We start from the raw sequence: 25365 nt of genomic DNA, 5'->3' as shown, positions 1-25365 counted from the left end.
CTGTCCTGACACTCGACCAATCACCGTGCTTCACTCTGCTGTCACTTTGATTCAGACCAATAGGCGGATTACTCTAATCCTTGGCGTTGTATTGTTGACCCAATCACCGTTCAGCTCTCTGTCCATGGTGCTGAAACCGACTCACTGACTGAGGTAAACCTAACATCATTTGTCTGTCGCTTAAGATAAACACACTGAAAACATTTACCGTTCATTTCTGTGTTGTTTCATAGATTAATATTTTTCATAGCTTCATAATAAGTGGACTCGCATACATGGAAGGCTATATGAAAATAGTAGGTGATATAAATCAGAGGGTTTTTTTTCTGTTTTCAGATTTCTCATGAGAAAGAGACAACAGCCGCAAATAAATCAAAAATTAAATTGAGGACTGTACAGTGTTTGGGGGTAATTAAATACATTTACTCAAGTACTGCACTAAAGTACAATTTTAAGGTCCTTGCATTTTACTTGAGTGTTTCCATTTTATGCTACTTTATACTTCCACTCAATGACATTTCATAGGGAAGTATAGTATTCCTTACTCTACAACAGTTACTCCACAGCTTTAAGTATGACTTACTTTGATGCACTATTATATATGGTGACAACTACCCCAAATTTGCTTACTTACACATTAATGCATCAATAATAATGATCAAATAATATGATACTAACAGTGACTATTGTGCATAATGAGCACTTTCACTATATTTAAAGTACATTTTGTTGCCTATGCTTCTGTAATTTCACCTTCACTGCATTAAACATCTGAATGTAGTTCCAGTGGGGTTTTTTGTAGTTTCTACTCTTAAGTAAAGAACCTGAATACCGTTTCCACCACTGGGACTGAAACCCTGATTACCTGAGAGGAGAGCCTAGGAGTGATTTTCTTTATCTTGTGAAAATTCAGCTGTAACACACCCTACCTGATACTATCAGTCAGGTCACTGCTCATACCAACAGTCCAAAATTGAATATGAGACTTGAGTTTGTTGCTGACCTAAATACTAAGTGGACTCTGGCTCGCCAGCGGGGGTTGCTGTTTCACTGCTGTGAGGGACTCTGGAGGGAAAGTGTAACCAAGCAGACAATCTGTTTTTGTCACGCCTTCACTTGGCTTTCACTTTCATCATTTAGTTAGTAGACTGGTGATTCATCAGTAACAGAGAATCAAATGATAATAATAAGAAAAGAACAATTATAAAACGTTGTTTGTATAGCACATAATCTACTTTTGCATGCAAAAATTAATATTGAAGCCAAAATACAAATGGAAAATAAAATCCTCAGTGTGTTATGCTGATATTCCTTAATGAGGCATTGTTTTGTGTCATTATGGAGGCAGTAAGGATGCAACCATCATAGCTCGGTATGCATACAAATGTGAAAATGTTATTAATTACCAGTTGCATATGAATCAATCCATCACACATTCTGCAATGGTCAACCTTAATTTATAATGTGACAGAAGGATTAGTGCAGGCTTAGTGTTATGACATTTATATTGTTACAATGACATTTATCAAGTCAAGCCACATGAGCTCACTGACAGACAATTAGTTGAAAATTCTCTTTCTGACATTGAATCACTAAATCATTACTGTCATTTTTCAATAACATATTTTCAAATTACGTCACATCTTTAATATTTGATACCTAGATTGTAATGTGTTCAACTGCACTGAGGTCTTCCCTCTGCTGACTGGTTTATCACACTTATTTGATTTGTTACTATAAGACTATAATAACTACATCGCTGTACTTATTTTACTTCCCTGAAAACAAAGGACTTTTCCTCTGGTGACCATTTACATTATCATTGCAAATTACCTCCAACAGAACAGACACAATATATTGTGATCAGCCCAAATGATTGGCCAGGCAATCTGAGACCATTTCATTTCAATTTAATTTTTCTCTGGGCTTTTCTCCAACAACCCACACTGAGATTCCTGCAACTTTCTGTTTTCAATTAAACGATTAGGTTAGTCTATGGGGTATATTAGAAATATCTTGTAATACTGCAATCTGTGAAAATTAGTTTAACACACCACCAGTATTTTTGGAGTCGTTTCTCTTTTAATTAGATAATGTTTTCAATTACTAATCAGAAGCAATTGAGTCCTTTTGTGATTTCTGAGGTCTTTTGTTCACTAATAAGTAAGAGCTCATAAAATAATTCAAGTTGTAATAACAGACCTGAACCATATAATTAAGTGTAAGTAGGAGTAGGAGCAGAATGATGCAATTTGGGCTGTAATTGGCTTTCAACAACCTTGTTTTCTGTCATAAATACTTTCTCAGCATGAAGAGGACTAAATCTGAACAAAACTCAGTTAAGCAACCTGCTCAAGGGCATCAGGTTGGTATAGAAACTCTGAGATATAGTGTTGATATGTCAGTAAAACTAAAAAGTAATAATAGTGTTGCTATTACCAATAAGACACTTTTTCTAGGTTTTTAACATCCTCACAATGATTTATTAAATTCTGATTTCAGATTTTGGTAAACTGACCTTCATTATTACATTTTCTTTGAAAGAACTGTCATGACTCTGGTGGAAAGAGAAGACATATGACTAAGAATTGGCAGAAAATTGTTATTTTAAGTGTGTGTATTCTAAGAACTTTGATTTTACTGTGAAGATTTCGGCAAATTTTGTGTAATCATTAACACTTCGTTTGAAATGACTAATGACACTAAATAAATGAAACAGTTACAGTCTGAACCAGCAGAGGGAGACCTGCCAGACACCAGCACGAAGTGCATTGCAGTGTGGTCCAGGCAAGAAAGAATCAAAGCTGTACCGTACAACTCTATAAATTAACAGGTAATAAAAAGAATACATCTTTGATCAACTGTCAAATTATCATCCGTCAAATCAAGGTCACTGGGGACAGAGAGCTGGTAAAGCTTTCCCCTCTCACTCCCCCTTATCTTACACTGTCACTCCCACCACTCTCTCATTTTTCTTCTCCTCTCTCAATTAATATTTATCAGAAGTAGTTTCAGTCTAGACAAGCTTCTGACAGGTTGTTCAAAGGCCATCATACCTTACATATAAATCCAAGAAGAGCGGGTTTTACATGGTCTCTGTTTCTTGTTTCTTTGTCTGTCTTTCTCACTCTTGTCTCTACAAACAACAGGGCCACCATTAACTGGACCATTGAGATGAGCTCCTTTGTTTGACACCTTGCAGTCTTCAGCTGAGACTCTGATTCAAAATCTACTCTTCAAGCTAATTAGAACAAGGGCTGCTTCTTTCAGGGAGTAATAGTCCTACTCTGTATTAACAGAGCCCACCTACTCCCTCCCACTCCAGCTCACCAACAGTACTTCACTCTGCATAGATTAGAATGGGAAAGTCAGATTTCCCGCCCCGTAAGCTTTGCCAACACATTAATGCAACACTTTTCAGTCTTTTCTGGGCCCTCTTTGCTGCGTGCTTTGTCATTATCCTGGATGGGGTGTAGACAGAAAGCAGGATATTAAGTATTGAGAAAGACGGTGAGAGAATGAGAAGGGTGGGAGAGAAAAAGAAGGAGGAGGGCGAGGAGAAGAGAGGAAATGAAAGGTGAGAGAACATCTTAGCATCAGCATTTATTGAACATCAGAAGAGATACAGCATCTTATTTATTGAAGTATATAGTTTTGTTTGGGTCAGTCAAAATTCCCTCTCTGCCTCAATTAATCCACAAATAATCTGTAAAAGAGACTTATGAAATTGCACATTTAAACTAAGTAAAAAGTTGATGATTTATTCATGATCTACGGTACATTCATCATCTTGATATGTCTTATCATTTAAACGTGTAACATTTTGTTTTCACTTTGCGCTAAAATTTTTATAAAAACTTGTCAGTAAAACGTGGAGGTCCTGCAACACCACACACCCAAATACTTGCGCGCCCACACACACACACACACACACACACACACACACACACGTTAGTCCACTCGTTCATATTGAATACATTTATTTGTCCTCATCACTGGGTGAGTAAATGCACTTTAAATGAGGTAAAAATAAGTGTCTGTTGTTCGACACTCAATATCCCTGCTTGATGCTCTCAATTGCGGCCCAGTGCCAGTGCGCCCCAGTGTCATTGTCCTCCGAAAGAAAAACCATTTGCCCAGTCACCCTCTAAGCCCATGTGCCACCTTTGTCTTAGTTTCTATGGAGACGCTTTCCTCCAGGCCAAGTATGTGGAGGGCACCCCTCCAGCGGAAGGAGGTGGAATAACATTGTGGCAAGGCAATCATACACCAACCTCATTTACATATCTAAACATGAACCATGGACCGTAGCATGCAGTGTTTGTTCACTAAACATTTCACAGTAGTTGATTAAACCCATCTGGAAAATGGAGGACACATGATTATAGGTGATGATTAGTATTTTTTAACGACATAAAGGTTGGTTCTGAAATTGTGTGAAAAAAGGAAAGATAAAGAAATCAGGTGAAAGGGAAGTTACAGGGGAGAATACACAAAATATCTATCTTTGTACACTGGGTTCATTCAGCATTCTGATCACCGTTGCTCCCTTTGTACAGTTGACATGAATGATGCATGATGTAGTGGCTCCTCCGCACCTCCAGCTGGGGGCACTGTTCTATCTGTCTGTCAGTGAGTCTGTGGTATTTCCTTACCTATTCAGGAGACACACTGCTGTCAGATGGAGCTAGGTGTCTCTGACCTTGAGGAAGATGAAAGACATGCCCCACAGAAGCTACTGTACACAGCACTGAAATGCACAAACCTCACAGACTCACCGCCGAATACATGTGGCCTAGAGACAAGGACACAAACAAAGGGCGGGAGCAAGCTGATAACTGACTTTTTTCTTATTTTTATTTCTAACCACATTAGCATTTCTGGAGTATACTTCCTTAAAATTGGTACTTTTGTAGTTTATACATGTGATTTATTTTTGGTTTGATTTAAAATCACATGCTATATGTTTATGACTTTTTACATCTGACATACAGTAGAATAAATAAGCTTATACAACAATATCACAGAAACAGGATAGTTTTCTCACTCTTACAAATACTTGTAAAATAGAAAGGCTACTAATTAACAGGCCAAATAGCAATGAAATCAAAGAAACAGAACAGCAGCTAAGCATCATTAACATATTTTACTGGGGCAGTAATTGTGGCAGTGACTGACTGCCACGCAGTCACACGGACTGCTTTATAATCCAGCAATTATTCTCAAACAGCAGGACCCATTGCTGTGACGATGGCAGTAATGAAAATTACTCTTTTAAATCATTAAAATGCTCTTTTCAAACTCGTCACAAGAACACATAAGCATACATTTCTTTGTTCACTTATTTAACACAAAAACTGGCTAAATATACACATATATATATATTTCTCACATACACACACAGAGACACACATATATATATATATATATATATATATATATATGAATGACAAAGGAAAAGCCAACATAAAGTGTCACCACAAGCCGCTTAAACAGCTTACTTCTCATTGATTCTGCAAGTCTCTCAACTTTACTGTAGGGCCATTCTGTTTTGATGATGTGGTGGAGAGCGCTGTCAAACACGTCGCTTCAAAATCTTGCGTAGGTGTTGAGATCTGAGGACTGTGGAGGCCATAGCAAATGATTCACATCATTTTCACACCATTTCAAACCATTCAGTGGCACCTCGTCCCCTATGAATGGAAGCATTATCATCCTGGAAGAGACCACTCCCATCAGGATAAAGATGTTTCATCCCAGGATAAAGGTGATCCCTCAGAACAACTTTGTATTGATTTGCAGTGACCCTTCCCTCTGAGGGGACAAGAGGACCCAAACTGTGCCATGTCAGCAAAATGCCCCCCACAGCATAACAGAGCCACCAGATCCCCTTACTGTAAGGGTCGAGCACTCAGGCTTGTACCGTTCTCTTTCTGCACACCACACATGCACTTGTCCAGTTGTGGAGAATATGGTGATGGACAACTCATCTGACCATATCACTTTTTTTTCCACATCTCTATAGACCAGTGCCTATGGTGTTATCACCACTAAACTTTCAAATGTGCATTCATCTTTGTAACGAGGGGTTTATGCACTGTAATTATACTATACTATAATATAATACTATAATCTCTATGTAACCGTTGATGGACTATTCTTGCTGACACATCCTGCACTCACATTCTGAGTCTCCTGAGGAAGAGTTGCTCTTCTATTTTTCCTTACATATCGCACTAATGCATGAGCCTCATGGTCATCAAATATCTCTGACCTTATTTACTGACATCTTTCCCATAGATCTAAATGTAGATGTCACTGTTACTATTGAAAGCTCCTGCTATCTCTGTCCCAACAATGAACCTTCTTTTAAAGTCATTTAGATCTTTTCCTCTTGCCATCTTGATACAAAATCAGACCCAGTTGGGCCTGCTCAGCATTTTAGTGTGTTTCTACTCATTTATTCAGTGTCCTTTAATTTGTATTAAATATATATATATATATATATATATATATATATATATGTATATGTGTATATATATATATGTATATATATATGTGTGTGTGTGTGTGTGTGTGTGTGTGTGTCCTTGTACCAGAGTGGCTAATTAACCCTAATAATTAAATCATCAATATACATTTCTCTACAATTCACCATTACTGAGAGAAAAATACACTGCTTTGATCTCACATTCACTACAGACAAGATACTTAAATAAGTGATTAAGTTTATGATGGTTCACTAATAATCTCTTATAGCAATGATTGTAATTTATCATGCAGCATACAGTATGTGTTCTTTATGAATGGTCATGAATAATAAGTATGTCATCATCATTACGCAGGACATATAACGTGCTATTAGCTCATGGAAAGATACCAGAAAAGCTTGTTATTACAGTTAAACTATTAATTTGATCGTTTCTTTTGTGTTTGGTTCAGCTTGAAGCCCCTAATACTCTAATTTAATCTCCTTTAGTGCTGTATAATTGATTAAAAAAAAAAAAAAATTATATATACTCTGAGCTCATATATATTATGCAAAACAAAGCTAGATAATGAATCTTTGTGTGAAATACGCAAGTGAGTTTTTATGCTCAGTACTAATTGGATTTTAAAGTTGACTTTTGCAGTAATATTGACATCAGAAAAGTCAAACTAAATGAGCGTGACAGTATATTGATGAAGGCGGACTGTATTTTTTTTCCAGCTGAGTCAAGAATATTCTCGTCCTGTGCAGTAATTTAAAGAAAAGTGTGTCTTTATATAAACATGAACACAGCACTTAATAAGATAGACATTTGGAGTGCTGCAGAGTTGCTCAGCTCTTCACCAACCAATTGCAATATTGTCTGTAGTAGAAAAATCTAATTTGATTTCAGTGAAAAACAGAAACACTAACCTACCTCTTACTGCCAAGAGAAACTACTGAAACCTCTTGCTGTTTGACTCAAGCCAAACAACTTTACTATCCTAATTGGTCTCAGTGGGCAGAGCATCAAATGTGTAAATAATTTTCTCAGCAATCGGCCTGCTCTATCTTTGGCGAGCATGGCTTTCTTTCTTTGACTGTGAAAAGAAAGCTGTTGGAAGGCCGTTTTGTACTGAAATTCCTGAAGCACACTGTTTTTATGTTGTACAAAACTGCTTTAAATATGATAATGAGCGACCAGTGTTCAATCATAGAACCACCAGTCTCATAATACATATCAACCAGAGCACATGGACAGCCTCGTCTGTCGGGGGTAACAGTTTGCAGATGGGGTTTCAACTGTTGCTGCAGTGTGCTCAGTTGGATTGTGGATTGAGGGAATCAAGTTACTCATAATTAAGAACATAACTGGGAGCAGGTTGTACCCTCCACTGGATTGGCTTTTGAGGTTTTGACGGGACACTGATTGTTTAATTTCTGTCTGTCTGGACTGTTGGCACTGCAACATATTGTGTCCTGCATTGCACACTTGTACTGTGATGGATAGCGGCACACAGCCAAACCTCCGGCAAATAGTGAAGTGTCAACATTTTATGATGAAATTGAACTAAAGCTATTTCTTTTAGATGGTTTGTGCACTGATATCATAGTGCTTTTCAGTGATTTGCGAGCAGCTGGTAGTTTGTGTTCATTATTTTACGGCAGCTGGGGAGGAAAAAGGAGAGGCAGGGAAATTACAGCTTGACCACAATCACAGAGGACACAGCAAAGCTATTAGTTTTCCAATGCAATCACATAATCCAGTGGCCCAGACATTTGCTTTAATCAGACACCTGGGAAATGCATCCATCCCATTTCATTTCATCAGCTCAAATCAATCTTATATCAGTATTAAATGAATACGCTGGGATGAGAAATCTGGCTGGACAAGCTATTATTATCAAAAGGAAGTCCTTCATCACTGCCCTTTATGATTCCCTGTCTTTCTTCTTTATGTTGTAGGCATAATACAAAGCATTCAGCTCTTACATGCTGTAGATCCATTTAAAAAATAAGAATAAAAAAATAAACAGAAGGAGGCTGTATTCAAAAGCACAGATGTTACACTAAGTTTCAAATGGTGCAAGATGACTCCCTAATGATGTGGAATAGGCGTTCTTTCTTTTCCAACAAGCAATTTATGAGTGGCTGTCACATCATCAAAAGGTGGATATGGCACATTGGAACTTCAAAGAACAATCCATTACAGTGTAACAAGTAGTAGCTCTGATGGATATGTGAGCGGCTGTATCTGACTGGTAAAAGCCTTCACTTTGTGTTTTTCTCTCCTGCTCTATCTGTGCACGCTGGTGAATGTGGGGATGCTGCTGATATTGGTGATGCTGAGAGTACTGCACGAGACGAGTCTTTGTCTAATCTGGGAAGGCTGGGCTCCAGCTGGCTCCTGCTATGTGGTTGCATGCAAAAGTCAGCGGGTCCCTTAGCACTCAGTGCAGGAGGCAGGCTGGTTGATTGATTGGGATGCACACCACCAACGCCCCCCCCCCCCCCACACACACACACACACACAGACACACACACAAACACACCTCCTCCTCCTGCTTGTTCTTGCTCAGAAAGCACATGTGCCTCTCCTGCTCTCCATTTTTTTTTTTTTTTACCCAGACCTACTTTATCACACAGAAGCATTAATGCAGCCAAGCATACATGTCCATGCATGTGCATAAACAAAGGTCCTCACTCACAGATATTGCAGGAAATCCTAAAACACACTAGGACATTTTTTATAAGTTGTAAAAATTAATGACTGTAGGTTTTGCCTGATTGGAAAATAATATTTTGACTGGAACATGTGTTTCTGAATATGTGAACCTCGTAAACATCAGCAGTATCTCCAACACTGAGTTCATTCAGGGCAACACATTAACAGTCATTACAGATAACCGCTCAGCCAGACCATTCTCCACACTTCGTTTTGCTCCAACAGAGAATGAAGCATTACCCTAACGAATTCATCGTCCCAGACAGACAGACAGACAGACAGACAGACAGACAGACAGACAGACAGAGAGAGAGGGCGCCTGGGGCAAAATATATTTTAACAAATTTGATATTAAGTGTTTCTACAGCGTATCCGCCTTTAAATTGATCCTCCAAGTGTTAGTGGAAAGCATGGAGCTGAACAAAAAGGAAGAGGAAGGGGTGTGTTAGAATCACCGACAGCTTTTCAGGACTCCAGCGACGACCTGCCAGCCAGTGTCTGGTGAACGTGCGTGTGCGCGTGCGCGTATGTGAGCGCGCGCGTGCGTCCATACTTGCTTGTGTGTGTGTGTGTGTGTGTGTGTGTGTGTGTGTGGACCAGCAGCCAACACACACTTAAAATTCGTTCGCAACATGGCGTTGGAGCGCCGAGAGACACGACGGCTCTCCCCCGTCTAATGCAACCCTATTGTTAGGAAAGCCGGGGGGACTGTTAACCAAAGAGACCTAAACATTCACAGAGACTCTTTCACGCACCGGCGGAGACAATAGCGGATTCCAACATATGCATGTCGCTATAACGGTATAGCTGGTTGTATAGACGCACGCTGCTACCCCACTGGTGGAAATCAAAGGCTGTACATGGCGGTGGAGAGTACAATTTGGCTGTTCTGTCTTCTTTCGCTGTTTTGTGGTCCATCCAAGCAAGGTAAAGCTCACTTTAATCTTTTGTAGGTTTTTCAGCGGAGTGCATGTGTGAGGCAGCGGGCCACTCTTATTACACTGAAGTGCAGTTACTCACAACATAAGTGGGCTGTGATAAAAGATAGGGGAGAGCTACTGGATGAATTTGCACCTTGCGCGGTCCTCTGCTATATCCCCTCCGTACTATTATGTGTTCACCCCATGTGGCCTCTCCGGTGCTTATGAGGTAGTGGTGTACTGTTACTTCGTGGGTGCCTCTCCCAGGACGCGCTGGAAGGTTTTGGCGTTACGAAGTTGCAGCACATTGCTCAAGGAGCAGCCCTGAATGTTGCCACAGGGCGGCCAGAGGGTTTTGAACCAGCCGGGGGGAAGTTTGGGATCAAACAGACGAGATGTGGTGCTTAATAAGAGTGGAGCGCCCTGGAAGCAAACCACCCTTAAATGTGTCGAGTGCTTTGCCAAAAAGTCTGAACTTTTTCTCACAGCTTAATAACCCTGACCGACTGTGCGCATTGCATATGGTTGTAGCCACTGGCTTATAAAGTTGAGCGAAAGAATATGTGAAAAAGGGTCATAATGTCATAACAAACACACGGTCTTCATAAACTTGCAGTGGAAAAAAAAATGTGTTAGGGAGATGATAGTGAAAGATGCACAGTAGCTCCAGAGAGAGGAAGCGGGCTGGTTGAGGAGGAAAGTCTGCCCACACAGGCGACGACGAGTGGCCGCAGCATTTGCATGACAAAGACCTGTGCAGAATATCAGGGAAGGTTACACGGTTAAAAAGCTCTTGGGGGGGGGGTATTAAAAATAGCGAAGCAGACATGTATTTTTCTCCTGAAAACTCCTTCATGGGGGACTCCCATAGAACAAAAGCTATACATGTGTTTTTGTCCCATCATAGATCTGAGAACTTTGTTCTGCATGGCTGTATGAAATCATTATAGAACAAGCCACAGGTGAAGAGGGGAAAGGAGTAATAGTGATGAAGTGAAGCTCATTACCCATAATTCTCTTTTGTTACAGAGCTTTAGGGAGTGCAATAGGTGTGAAATGTAACCAGCTGTCATCAGACTGTGTGAACTGTGGTAAACTCCCAGATTGTAGCTGTAGTGTTCTGCTTCCAAGTTTGAACTGTGTGACGGACATTTCGGTTAAAATGTTCAAGTCTGAAGTACTGAGCACTAACATGTTAACAGGTGTATCTGTTAAGAGCCTATCATGGGGATCAGACAAGTGGGACTGTGTGTACTATGTGTGTGTGTGTGTGTTTGACAGAGAGAGGCTATCAAATATTCTCTGCAATATATATTTACATATTGTTGTGTGGTTGTGTTCAGCAAATATAGTAGCAGCACTGCTTAAAGTTTTTCATTTATAATTTTATCCCTCTCCTGTGTCTGCGGCTCACTTCAACATCATCACAGATGTGCTGCTGCTTCAACATTTAGGATGACGTGCTCTGCAGTGAATGCTACCAACAGCGATGAGATATAAAGCAATAATGTGCACAAGGATCGTTGTGGTGGTGAAAAGTCAAGCGTGGCAGGAATGAATATATCAGAAACCCTAAAGTACTTACACACACCCAGTTAGACCTCCCATCTCCCTCTGAGATATTGTGGAATTTTATCACATAAGTTCTGTTATTCATTGTTCAATTATGCAAATGAAGGCTTTAAAAGGGAGGCAACTAGGTATATGCCTCCTTGACTTCCATCTGATATAGTAGTAGAAGGTCAGAGGATACGATTTATATAGAGTTAGATTACCATGGCCTGCAGACTCCAGCAGAGGCAGAATAAGGAATTACTCCCCTTGAGATCCTCCTGACAGGAGAGTGAGTGCCACACCGGGGGGTGATCACATCCAGATGATGAAATCTTTTGCAGGTAAATGGCGATTGTGATGGAGGTTGTCTGTGATAAGAGTGAGGAGGGAATTGATTTATTTGCACACTGAGATTTATCACTGGAAGTTGGTACCAAACAGTTTTGACAGTTTGCTTGGTATCTGAAAAAGCTTTTGAGTTTATGAAACAACACATTTACAAAAAAAAAGAAAAAACGATTAAAAGAACATTAAAGGAATCACAGACTAAAATCCACTGCAATATTTAACAGTTGCCATCAAAAAGTGTTTTGCTTCAGAGCAAAATTCACATTTGCATTCATGAGCTCTGCTGACAGCACCATCATGCTTTATGATCAAACCAACAGATTAGTATTTATGTATTATTACCAAATAATTACACTGCATTGTTATTAGTCATCAAGAGCAGTCAACGGCGCAGTCATTTAGGGTGATTTGGTGTGTGCATGTTTCTCTCTCTGCGTGTGTTTTGTTAGGTTCTGAAACTGGAGCATGAATGTCGTGGGTGTTGGTGGTTGTGGGAACTGAGGTTGGTAGTGAGTGGGGGCTGGGGGCAATTGTGGGACAGAGATGAATTGGCGGCTGCTGGTGGGGCGAATTTGAGGGCAAGGGCCATTGCTACATCCACAAACAAAGAGCTTGTTTTGTCCATTCTAAAGATCAAATGAAAATATGTCAGCCTCACTTAACACATCACAAGCAAATGAATGAGTGTGAGTGCCTGGGTGTCTGTGTGTTCACAGTCCTCACTCGCTCAGTTATTCATGGACATAATAAAAAAAAACATCTGCAGTCCCGCAGGACTTTATGAGCAAATGAATCCGATTATTGTAACGCCTTTGGCCTTTTTTTTTTTTTATGCACAAGAAAATTGTTAACACAGCAACAGTTGCATGATGAAATGTAGGGTGAGGATGTCCGCTACCCAAATGCCTCTATACTGTTATGAAAAACATTTGCATTAACAGTCGAACAGCTCACATTAAGTGTTGATCAAGCTCACGTGATGCTTGTCCAGCTTTATACTCACACAGTTACACTGTAGAGAGATGCCCAGTGCAACATCAGTCTTCTGCAATTCCACAGGACCAGCATAGTGTCATAAGCCTTGATTAAGGGGAAAAATACTTCAAATTAATTTCCCATCTCTGTGCAAAATACCATCCATTCTCTCAACTCCTTCTTCTGCTCGTCAATGGGGGAAACTCAAGAGTACCCTCAGGAAACAGCAGACACAGACATGCTAACAACAGGGAAAGGCAACACCCCGAGCAAACCGTTTCTTATTCTAATTCCAGCAGTTATGGAACAACACTATCATTCATTTTTTGCTGTATTTCAGGTGGTGTGGTGAATTTAAGTCTGATGCTCATTCTGTTTGACCTCTAGTTTTGGTCTCTACCAACACCAGAGGGGAATATCTGGCTCCACTGTGTCACCAGCTACTCACTTCCTGTGTCTGTCTGTCATTTTGTGCTGAGCAGGTAGTGTACAGTGGGTTCTTTTAAAGCTTTTCCACAGGAGACTGTGGAAAACGACACTATGAGAGCGGTGAGAGTGAACCAAACAGTAAAGTTGCTGGACAGCTGAACAGTGAGTTGTGCGCTAAAACTCTCTGTTGAGCTCTGTAAAGCTGAGGCAAGCTGCAGATTCAGGCAATAGCTCTAATAATTCTGTAGGTTCATCACAACCAGTGTCCCCCTTTCATGTCGTCGATTAAAAGAAGTATTCTGTATGCAGCAAAAAGTGGCTTGGCTTAAAAACTGTGTTTGTAATGTTTAGTCTTTCTACTCTTTAAATTTTTCAATACAGCTGTTATATTGCTTTATTATTAACTTTTAGAACCATTAATTGTATTGCTTTTTAAATGCCTTTAATGTTGTTGTTTCTAAGCTCAGCTTCTGCCACATTTCTACAACCAGCAGTAATCCATGTATCTATGATTACATTTTATTTTATTCACAGCTTCCTTGTCCTTGTATTAAGTACCATTATACAGACAAACAAATCATATTCTCAATCCAAATGAGCAGCATTTGCTCACAAGCTCTTGAAATGCCTGCGAAGGGTGTGATTCTGCCTATCAACAGCACCACACCGCTGATGTCATAATTTTAGCTTTGAAATCACCTTAGACTACCTCTGTGTGGTCACTCCTGGGATGGATTAAATTATAGTCTTTTATTGTGAAATAGAACATGCAGTCTGTTACTATTATAGGGAAAAAAAGTACTGTTATTCCTGCAGTATTCACAGGTCAGCTCAGCGGCTTGTTTCATAAAATTTAATATTTCCATGGAACACCTGAGGAAAATTAGCCACGGTGGTGGGAGGGAACTGTGTTTTGAGTCAACCATTTATTCCACACTGCCCTAGGGTACCATGGGGTAAAGTCCATTCTCTAGCTTAGATATTATGGAGATGTAAAGTTACACAAGGGGTTACGTTTTCGGCTTGGCACAGTGTCAGTGGAAGATACTTTGAATGTAGTGGGGTTGTTACAAACGTGTCTGAACAAGGGTAATTGCCACGAAATTTAACATCCAAGTTTTACCACAAAATGCACAATCTCTAGTTTGCAGCACAGTGAAGTCATGGGTATCACTATATCACTGCCTTTGATAAAGTGGTATGACATTCTGCCTGACAGATGTTTGATTCTCTTCCCTCGCCGCGTGTTACCTTTACATCTCTGTGATCATCTCTCCTGCAATACATATTTCACACCGGATGGGCAGGGAAAAAACAGCTGATGTTACTGTAGGTTGGCGCTACGAGTGGCAAACCAAATTAGCGAAGCAGCTTTAAAGTTTTATTGGTTTTTGGTTCCTGGCTCTAGTTTTCTTCCAGCTGGTGCTTTTGGAGGTTGTCCTTCATCTTACATTTCCATACTTGGTCTGAAACTGGAATCAGAACTCGAATTTGAATCAAGTTTATTAGGCAATTGTGCATGTCCGTCCAAGGAGCTGTTGGTGTAACTCGTACTTAAAACCATGAAGACTAACAAACAGCCACTGCAGGGAGGATATCTTCCACTCTCATCCATGCCTTCTCTTGAACTCTACCATCATCTTGAGTGTTTAAAGTGTGTTCAGCTCCAGTTTGTTGTGTCTACACCGGAGGGGCCAGCTGTTCAACCTCCCATATAGCGGCAGTTAAGGAATATGAAACATTGAATTTCTTGAGGGACGTATTCTGTCTGCAGTATGTCTTGCGTTGGTGCTTACACTGTTTACATATGTATATAATATCAGCTCTGAGGTTTCTGTGTGTACACTGCAGTGGCTAAATGTATAGAAAAATACATTAGACCTGCTTTTATCTCACTTTCACATTCTGCTCTTCGATGTTCTGTAGCAGATTATAGATCCTCTCCTTCTGAACACACCACCTTAATGCCTTCGTGTAATTGCATTTGCAATTTATTTGTAAATGATGTATTTATGTAAATAGTGTGTTTAATGACTATGTTCGAGTTGTTAGCGTTATTTGAAGTTTTCCCAGGCTCAAACTTTCTATGTTCTTATTCAGTAATTCCGTGAACATACACGCTCAGATCTCTTGAGACTTGAAACCAGAGCTCGTCGGACAGCAGCGCCTGTGGAGAAAAGCTCATTGCATATTAGCAGTAAATTAAGTATCTGCATGTGTGTGTTTGCTGAGGTACATACACCCCGTGTGCCTGCCCGCTTGCTTATTTGCCTGCTTGTGTGTGCAGTGTGGGTGTGTCAGCTGCAATTTGTGAGTGCATCTTGATCTCATCCCCAGAGAGTCCATGCTAAATTAGGATGCATATTATTTAAAGATGCCTTGGGCTGAGTTTCAACTGGGTATATTTGTGCAGTGAATATGTTGATTTTTATGGTGCCCTGTGTGCTCCTATTCATGCTGCCAGGGAGGCAAGCTCAAGCACGGAGGTGTTTGTATGAAGGGAAAGGAAGTCTTGAGCTCGATTTTGTCTGCTATGAATTCAAATGATTTGCCCTCTTGGGATGTGCAAGAATTGTAGTCAGTTTATTTTGTCACTGTTTTTTTTTTTCAGCTGTAAATACCATGGCCTCTTACAAATACCCCCAAAATGAGACCTTGTGAGATAATGGCATATGTGTCTATGACTATCCTGGGGCAGATCTGTGGTAAAAGAAAAAGAACAATTTAAAGATCAAAAATATTTTTTTCCATCTAAAACCTGTGACGGAGAATGTAAGTAAGAGAGTATGACGAGCTGATATTTGAATTCACGAAAAGGGATTTGAGATCATAACCTTGAATTTAAAATGTAACCTTTTTTTTCAAATGTGTATTTTTGAACTTAGACTTTTTTCCAATTTAAAGTGATTTTTTATAAAAAAACATTTATATAAGAACATTTCAGTGTTTGTCTGTCTGGTAAAGTAATGGCTTTTTTGGCTTTGACATGTGAGTCTCAGTAATGGAAACATTCCATTTTTACTCTTTTCAATCACATAATCATGACAGGATCAATACAGATAGAGCCTCAGTGCGTGGATGGTGTTTGGAATCCAGCCCATCAGACAAGTCAAGCTACATATCATGTATAAGGTGAAGATTGTTTATTGCAACTTCCTGTCTGAGGGAGAATAGCTCTCTAATTTTGCCATTTGGCCACTTTCCAGCCATTTTTACATAAGCCCTGTTGCTTACATACACACACTTCAGCGTCCATCCGTACACTATATACCAAAATATATGCCATATAGTATGTAAGAGCAATGTAATCTTGTGTGTGTGCTTTTATTCACACTTGAGCCGTGTAGAAATGTTACTGAAATATTACAGGTCGGTCCTTTTCAGATGATGCCAGCATGTAAAACATGTCCTTAAGGGTCTATGGTCATGTTCTCCGTTCGGCTTTTGCACCGAGTTGCACCTCAGTTGCACATAAAGATCAAATGTTGGTGAGTCAGTCTATTTCCAAGTTGCTCTTTGGAAATGCTGCTCTCTGTTAATTCTTTGATCCCAGGAGCACAAATTAATATTACAACTGTAGTGATGCAACTCAGGCGGATTGTGCCATTTCATCCTGTTGGCTTACTAGGTCACTGAGGTTTGCCATACACTGTGTCTGTTAACTGTACATGATGAGATTTTGAGCAAATGCTCCGGGTAGGGTCACACTAGGCACTGAAGGTGATATGCTTTCTTTATTTGAGCCTTATCCAGCACCAGCCTCACTCCAAGATCTAATCATATACTGTACTTTCATTTAAATCGCAGCACCAGCTCCATCCATAGCCCCAGCTTCACTGACACTGACCGCGCTGGCAGTTCTTGAACATCATCTGCATTTAAACATCACGTTAAGACTGATCAGTGAAGCTGCAGCAATACTTTGTGTAATGAGGTTACCAGACATTATGGTGAGCCAGTCAACCAGCTCCTTATTGTAATGGTCCTTCTGTCATTCTGCACATTTTAATTTTGAAGATTATATTATTATATCAAAACTCATCACTCTGGTAAGCTGGCACAACTTGATTTCTCACTGTGCGATCATTGCTGTGGCTTTTATTCTACCACTGTGGTTTTATCTTTGTGTGTGTGTGTGTGTGTGTCTGTGTGTGTGTGTGTGTGTGTGTGTGTGTGTGTGTGTGTGTGTGTGTGTGTGTGTATGTGTGTGTGTGTGTGTGTGTGTGTGTGTGTGTGTGTGTGTGCGTGCCTTTGTGAGAGAAGCAGCAGACTGGCGGCGCTCACTTTGTCGACTAACCTGCATTCACATTCCTTCCTGCTGTCTGCTTGGTCACATGAGTTCCACTGGAGGTGGCCGTGTGTGTGTGCGTGCGTGCGTGTGTGTGTGTGTGTGCATGTCACCCCAGGGTTGTAGTTTAACTGTAGAGTTATGCTATATTAATGAGAACAGGCTGCAGAGGGTATGGAGTTCAGGACATTTGCATGCATAGAAGTCAAAGGAGGGCTGCACTTTAGCTCCTAATCCTACATGCAGCCGTCATACAATAAAGAGCATACATTTATAAATCATTTTTGCATTCACACTGAGTACACACGCCCCTCTGTTGTTCAAATGCAGTTTATTACTCAAAGATCAAAGCACATCCCTCTTACATCAGTGATGGAGGATTTTTGAGAACGCTGTGTGAGCATAATATGTAAAGCCTGCTCAGCGCAGTATGCCTGTCCTTGGTGCATGTACAAAGTAGTGTCACATAGCAGTCTCATTCATCATCCTGACCCTGTATGAGATGCTCAACCCTGATCCTCACACACAAGCATTATAATGTGCACGTGCCTCACTTCAAAGACCAGTGTTGAGGCAGAGGGGAGTATGAGACTGTTCAGCCTGTGTCTTCTATCTTTGCATCTTTGTAGTCCGTTTTCTGTAGAATACCTTCCATTATTTCCTTTTGTCCTGCACACTGAGAAGCTTTGTGTTGCCAGTTTCATGCCCCACTGTCCCCCAAAACGCATTCCTGTACATTCACCGTGCTGCTGCGTGAATAAACTGTGATTGTGATTCGGATCTCCCATGTTACTCCCATGTTAGTTTTATTGCTCATCGTGTTGACTCATGCAAGTGGGCCTGGCCCTTGACATGGCCATGTGGAGGCCCCATGCTGCTGGTAGGCCCTGCCTGCAGGAACGTTGCTCTGTGATTGGAGGAAATCTGACTGGGATGAATGAGCACTGTACATAGAGCAGGAGACATGAGGGAGTGCACTGGTACGCCCCCTCTCTCATTCTCTACCCTTCATTCTCTGTTCAGCTCCCTGTCTCCCTCTCAGACACACACACACACACACACACACACACACGCAACACGAGTTTAGTGGGACACAGGACCTGTATTTGTCTCACCACAACCTCTGTTTTTTCATTGTGCACTTTCATGTCATGTGTTGTTACACTGGCAGTGAGAGGGGGGTCACTGTATGATCTCACTGATTATAAGTGTATATCATGTTTCTAGTTCATTACTATATGCAGAGCTTGGCAAATTCACATTTGATGTTCGACAGTAGAGCTTTTGTACATCTCAGTGCAGCATCAGTTGCAAAGGCAGGTTGACAAATACATATTACAAAGCTGAAATATTAGTCAGTTAAATTAGTAGAAAGAAACTATTTTTATATTAAAGAATGATTTTAAGTAATTCCTATACAAAAATGCCAAAATTAATTGATGCCAGAATGAATACATTTTTGCTGGTTGTTTTAGTCTTCTATGATAGTAAATTAAACAGTTTTTTACTTGTGGTCAGACCAAACAAGCATTTAGAATATGTCAACGTGGGCTTTAAGAAGTTTTTCAGTATTTTCTGATATAACAACTAAGTGATTAATTGAACAAAATTATCCTAAAATCAATCAATCAATACTGAAAATAACTTCTTTTTTATCTTATAATGTGATGAAATGTGTTTTTAGGAGGTAATTGGATGGTAATAATTTTTGATTTGGTCGGCTTTAAGTATAAAGTTAAATATGTCACTTGATATGGAGGCCAGGGATCCCAATGCCTGAAACATTTTTCCATCAGGGAAAAAATGCATCCACTAAAGTAAATAAAGTTTATATTAATAAATTCAGCCCTGTATATGTGTGTTTAAACTCCATCAACCCTCCAACGCTTAAGGTCAGAATAAAATATTTGAATCATTTCATTGGCTTTCTGATAGTGAAAGTGAGTTTGTGTTTGTGGTGAGGATGACTTGGTGTGAGAACAGCCCCGCAGTATCATCATGGGAGGAAACACAACTGGAACGGTTAACACCCGACACGGCAGCTGTTCAGATTGTTGAGTGAGTCACAGCCTCAGTGTGGATTCGGTGAAATGTTGAGCCCTCTGTGTGTAGCTTTGCTTAATTAGTAAACAGACTGTTTTAATTTGGCATCAGAGCAATTTAAGGCTCATAAAGAGGGTTGAATGTTTAGCAGGCTTCAAATTGTGTTTTACATGTTAACAGAAAGAACCCAACACCCAAGGCAATAACTTTAACATGAAAATCCAGAGACGAAGCGATACCAGATAAAAGCCTAAATGTTTAGACAGTAGTCGTTTCTTGTTCTTGCACAGACATTTTCCACCTGGATAGTGAAACATGAGAGTCTCCGTCTCCCTGCAGGGTTTTATCGCAAGCTGCCTCTCTGCTCAGATTATCACAACTGTGGCTTCAAAATATTGATTTATTCACACGCTGCGAAGTTTTTGGCCACAAGTATATGTAAGTGCCAGGGCTATTTTTTACTTTGTTGTTATTGATGTAAAGTAATTGAATTAGCAAACAAAGGCACTGTTGAAACAACAGCCGAGCACTAGTTGAGCTTGGTTTGAGGTTTGGTTTGTGGCAACCAGACCTACCACACACACACACACACACACACACACACACACACACACACTCAGTTTTCCTGCTGTAAACTGCTCCGCGCTATCAATCAGACCATCTGTCCCTGTCTACTCAGCCTGTATTTAGGTTTCAGTGCATAGTGATGTCCTACAACCCTGTTTTTTCCGAGACAAGTACTGCCAACGTGCACAATACAAGACATTGCTAATATCATTCAGGAACAACTCATAGCAATTATCTACTGCCGCTGTGTCAATTTAGAAGATGTACAAGGCAATCTGGTTATCACTGCATTTGAGTGCTTTAGTGGTCCCTCTTCACAAAAAGTGACTGTAATCACATTTCGCTGCTCTCTTTCAATTGAATCTCAAGGCTGCTCTAATCTTATCTGCACTGCTCAGTCCTCTATTTCATTCTGTAATTCTGAGTCTTTTTCTTTGTCTCATATCCTTTCTTTCGATTTTTTTACCTCACATCTCCACCTTTTTGAACTTTTAGATCTCTTCCAGTTTAACCGGCTCTTGTTCATGAATAACTATTACTTTATAGTTTTAACCCTGCTAGGAGTGTGGTTTTATGAATGGCAATGTCAGTGTGGTGGCTGGTCCATCACCTTTCTCTCGACATAAATATAACATAACAATTATATAACAATATAACAATTATTGAATAGATTACCATGATGTTTTATTATAGACATTCACAGTCCCTTTCTTGTCACTGTGAGTACAAAAAATGAGGGTCCTTCACTTTTACCTGGCATGACAAGATGCTAAGGGGTAAGTGAGATGTATAATATTGATTTTACAGTGATTTCTTTAATATGTTAAACTAAGATGGAGATAGGTAACAAAATTATTCTGGCGAATAAGTGGGCCACATATTGTGTTTCTTCTGGCTCAATACATGCAAAATTCATCAGCCCAAGTCTGGCCCACATACAGCGTGACTATCAGCTACTTCCACATCTGGACCAATTCTAGCGCACACAGAAAATTTGCTGGGTGTCAGCCAACATTGGAAGATAACAGCCAGAATCAGCCCAGATGTGGAGGTATATGGACCAGACTTGGGCCAACGAACCAGGCATAATGTTGGGCCAGAAGTTTCGTGTTGCTACCTGGAGAACATATTAAACATTACCTGCTAAACAGCATTTTAGCATTGTCAGTGTGAGCATGTTAGCATGTTGACGTTAACACTGAGTTCAAATCACTGCTGTGCCAGCTTCACAGAGCTCCTAGCATGGCTGTAAAACCTCTTGCTTTTTGCCTCTCTGTAGTACAAACTCATTAATTCTGACTGTATATCTCTGTCTTGTTAATATACGCAGCCAAATATATAAAAGCCAGCATAATGCACATTAGGACAACATAATAACTGTGCAACTCAGCTAAAACTCCACAAAACATAGCAACAGCAGAATATATTGTTGGCTACTTGGGTATCAGTATTAGTAAAAAAGAATATTCAGAAGCACTGGTTTTTGGACCCTTTTAGCCGAGGCTCTTTGTGCATATCTCTAGTTCTTAATAGGCATGAGGTATTGTATCACTTCACTTTAGAGGCTGTGGAAACCTGAGCTGTGGCCTCGGGGTCATGGGGTGTTCAGGCTCTGTTGACAGTGAGCTGGGTCGAGCGAAATATTCGCTGTGTTGGGTCACTCTCCTCCTCCTGCTCCTCCTCTTTCTCCTTCTGTTTTCCCAAACATTTTGTGAATAGGTGATCCATTAACAGAAATGGACTAGCGGAATAAGTGTTGATGGTATCAAGAGCACTGCCCTCCTCACTTTTCCATCTCCCCGGGCTTTTCTTTGTTTTTCTCTGCCTGAGTGACAGGGACAGTCTGTTTCTTTGTCAGCGTGTGTTATGTCTCTCTATACTGTCTTTTTTTTGCCTTTTTCATTAGTGAATAGGATATAAGAAGTCAGTCTTTGGTCTATCCATTTATCCATGTGATATATGACAGACATATAGAGGTACACCAAGCATTAGATTTAAATTCATGTGGATCATACCACCTCTGTGTTCTTACTTTAACCAAATAACTGCTGTTGGCACAATTAGAGAGCCATTGAAAATCCAGGTAAAGTGTCAAAATTGTAACTGCTCAGGCATAGATAGAGGGGCACTGTATCATTTATGGGTGATATGTTTGCTTCTTTCATTTTCTTTTTTTTATGTGTTTGATCATCTCCTGTTGTCTGTTGGCCTCTATTTTATCCTCTCTTCCTTTTGAAAACCGCTGTCCTCTCTCTAGTTAGAGTAAGCTATGAACCTCTTGGCGCAGTGCCATCGCAATCCATTCACTACAGCTCAGCGAGACCGCACAGCCACCACTATATCCCAGAGTGTGTACCCTGTCCTTTCCAGCAGCTCCCACTTGTCAGTAAACTGGCAAAATGGCCACTTCACAGATCCCCCCTCTTCACAGCATTGTGTCCTCATGAGACACTGACAGTTACGGTGTGTGCGGGTGTGTATGCGTCTGTGTGTTGAAACGGGTGTTTGTGTGCGCATGGGTATATGTTAGCGTGCGAAAATGCGTGTATATGTGCATGCGTGGTGCTCATGGCCACAAATCTAGGGCAAGTCGAGGTTTCTGGTGCGAATGTGTGTGTGTGTGTGTGTGTGTGTGTGTGTGTTTGTGTGTGAATATCAAGCGTTTTATTCCCAAATGAAATAACCACTACTTGAAATATGTGATGTGCTTACCATGCCTACTTCTTTAAAGGATAGTAGGTCATGCTACTCCTCGGTTCTAAAAATATTTCACTTTTCACTTCACTTTTCTCAGAAGGATATCTATATTTTATTTCATCTTATTATGTAGTAATTATGTATTAGTTTAACACATGTCTAAGCCTTGCTGAAAGGAAATTTGTGTTTTCCTGCGTTTTCGTGTTGCTTATCACGCCTCCATCCAGTTTTGTGAGGCGTAATGGCTTCCATGTCAACGCAGAAGGATCCCCACCTCTCGCCAAGTGAAACCACTGGCAGTGAGCTGGGAAATGGCTGCTAACGTTTTAATGACTTAATGAGACCTAATTAGTTGAAATAGGAGAGAGGAAGAGAGGAGCTGTGGAGGTGATCTGTGTCAGTGTGTGTTGGTGCGCAAGTGTTTTTCTTCCTACAAGACTGTGTGCATGTTTGAGTGTTCTTTACATGTGTGTCTGCGTTTGTATGGGTTTTTGGGTGTGTGTGTGTTTGTGTGTGCCAGAGCGAAGTACAGCAGCTTTTCTCAGCATTACCCAGCCTCTTCATCAAGAAATGATGGTAGGGGGTCAGGCCTCATTTAATCAAGGAAAAAATTCCATCTCCCATTAACTTAATTAATCCAACGCCAGAGAAGGAGAAGCTGAAAGAAACCTCCCTGTGTGTGTGTTCGTGTGTGTGCCTCTGTGAGAAAATGTTTCTTAGCTGGATTCACAAAGAGGTCTGTCAAATGAACTATAGAGGGGAAGTTTAAATGAGATGACCTACACTGGCACATATGAAATCATGTAATGACTTAATGTAAAAGACGTTTGAAGTGACTTAACCTCATTTCGCTATATTTGTCACCTATTGACAAATTTGGGTTGTATGCAGAAGTAAACCTCATTTCTAAACTCATATGTAACACAATATGTAATGCCTTCAAATGATTTCACTTCATAAGCACTTTCACAAAGAAATCTGTCCAAGAGATCCTATAGAACCTTTCACATGTTAAATATTAAGGTCAAATGAAAATTATAAACTAACAAAATCCACAAGCCTACACCCTATTTAATCAGTTATACGTTTAGACATTTCCATAAAATCTTCATGTTTCGGTCACACTCTGAGTGGCATGCAGTAGAGTGAGGGATCCGCCGCTAGAATGAGTGATCAGCCACGAGGCAGCCGCACGGACCACACATCTCTTGCTAGCTGGGCACTCTTTGACATTTCTTGGCCGACATTCCAGAGTACTGTGTGTTTCCGATTTTTATTAAATGATGTATTTCCTCTGATTAAATGAAATGTCTTACACAGGCACACATGAAGAAGTTTGATGATTTACAAGCCACCAAGTTTTTGACTGTGGAGGTCTATGGATGTGTTTCTTTTTTTCCCAAGGACTTTGTCAAAACTAATTTCGAACTAGTGCTTTTTGGGACTGAATAATTTCCACATTCAGACAGACTACCGTCATCTGTTGGGAGGGTGTGCCTGCCAACCGTAAACAACTCAAACATCTACTTTGACTGCCTGTGTAAATGTGTTCAGTTGAATTCTGCAACAGCAGTATTGGCAGCTGTGCAACACATAAATCTGCTGCCGGGTTTGTCTATAGAAGAAGTCTGACAATAAGACTCCAGCATATGCAATATGATGTCCAAAGATGCTAAACTGCCTCTGTCAAAGTGGAGGTGCTTCAGTCAAAAAGCTAAAACTAGATGATCTATTATATCAAGGGGGAGAGTTTTGAAAATCATGATGTACATGTCAAATATAGACACTGCATAGACAAAGAGGAACAAGTACATAACAGTGAAACGATGGATGGATAAACTATGGATGCAGTGGTTGCAGTGAATTATTTTCTTCAGTGTGATTGTGTTAACTTGATCGAGCCTGCCTTGCTGTTATTAAAATACTGTATGTTGTATTGCAATTGGAGACTGTTCTCCTGTGTAAAATGAGCCTACAGGTCGTTTGTGCAGCAGCTTATTACGACCCATAGTTACGTTTTGTTTTTAGGCGACATCTAGTGGCCATAGTAGTTATGACAGGAGCAAAGGGAAAAGTGCGGTGACGTGGTATGAAGAGTGACAAAGTCCACCTTTGGAGGAGGTTGGGGTGGGTGGGTGGATGGATGGGTCAACAAAACACAGAAATATGACACAGCAGATTGGTGTGCGATTCCCATGTAAAACCAGTAGCTTATATTGTTTCTATTATCCGTGACCATTTGTTGTTATTATTGTAACCACGAAAACTGATTTTGAGGAAGTACTTATTTTAACCCAAATCATGATCTTTTCCTAACCCTAACCAAGTAGTTTTTGTGCCTAAACCTAAC

General features: G+C 40.3%; 1 protein-coding gene across 1 annotated transcript in view; it reads left to right on the top strand.

Annotated features, from left to right (window-relative positions):
- Positions 1–4155: 4155 nt before the first annotated feature.
- The window catches only part of LOC111219170 (immunoglobulin superfamily DCC subclass member 4-like), a 52274-nt gene continuing 31064 nt past the window's right edge, over positions 4156–25365 (top strand). The window contains 3 exon segments of the mRNA XM_022741785.1: positions 4156–4237; positions 9934–9996; positions 9999–10121. Of these exon segments, the coding sequence (XP_022597506.1) occupies positions 4156–4237; positions 9934–9996; positions 9999–10121 (268 nt within the window).

This window comes from Seriola dumerili, unplaced genomic scaffold (genome assembly GCF_002260705.1).
Source record: "Seriola dumerili isolate Sdu_G_001 unplaced genomic scaffold, Sdu_1.0 BDQW01000003.1, whole genome shotgun sequence".
Taxonomy (NCBI): Eukaryota; Metazoa; Chordata; class Actinopteri; order Carangiformes; family Carangidae; genus Seriola; species Seriola dumerili.
This window is presented reverse-complemented; position numbering and strand designations above follow the sequence as displayed.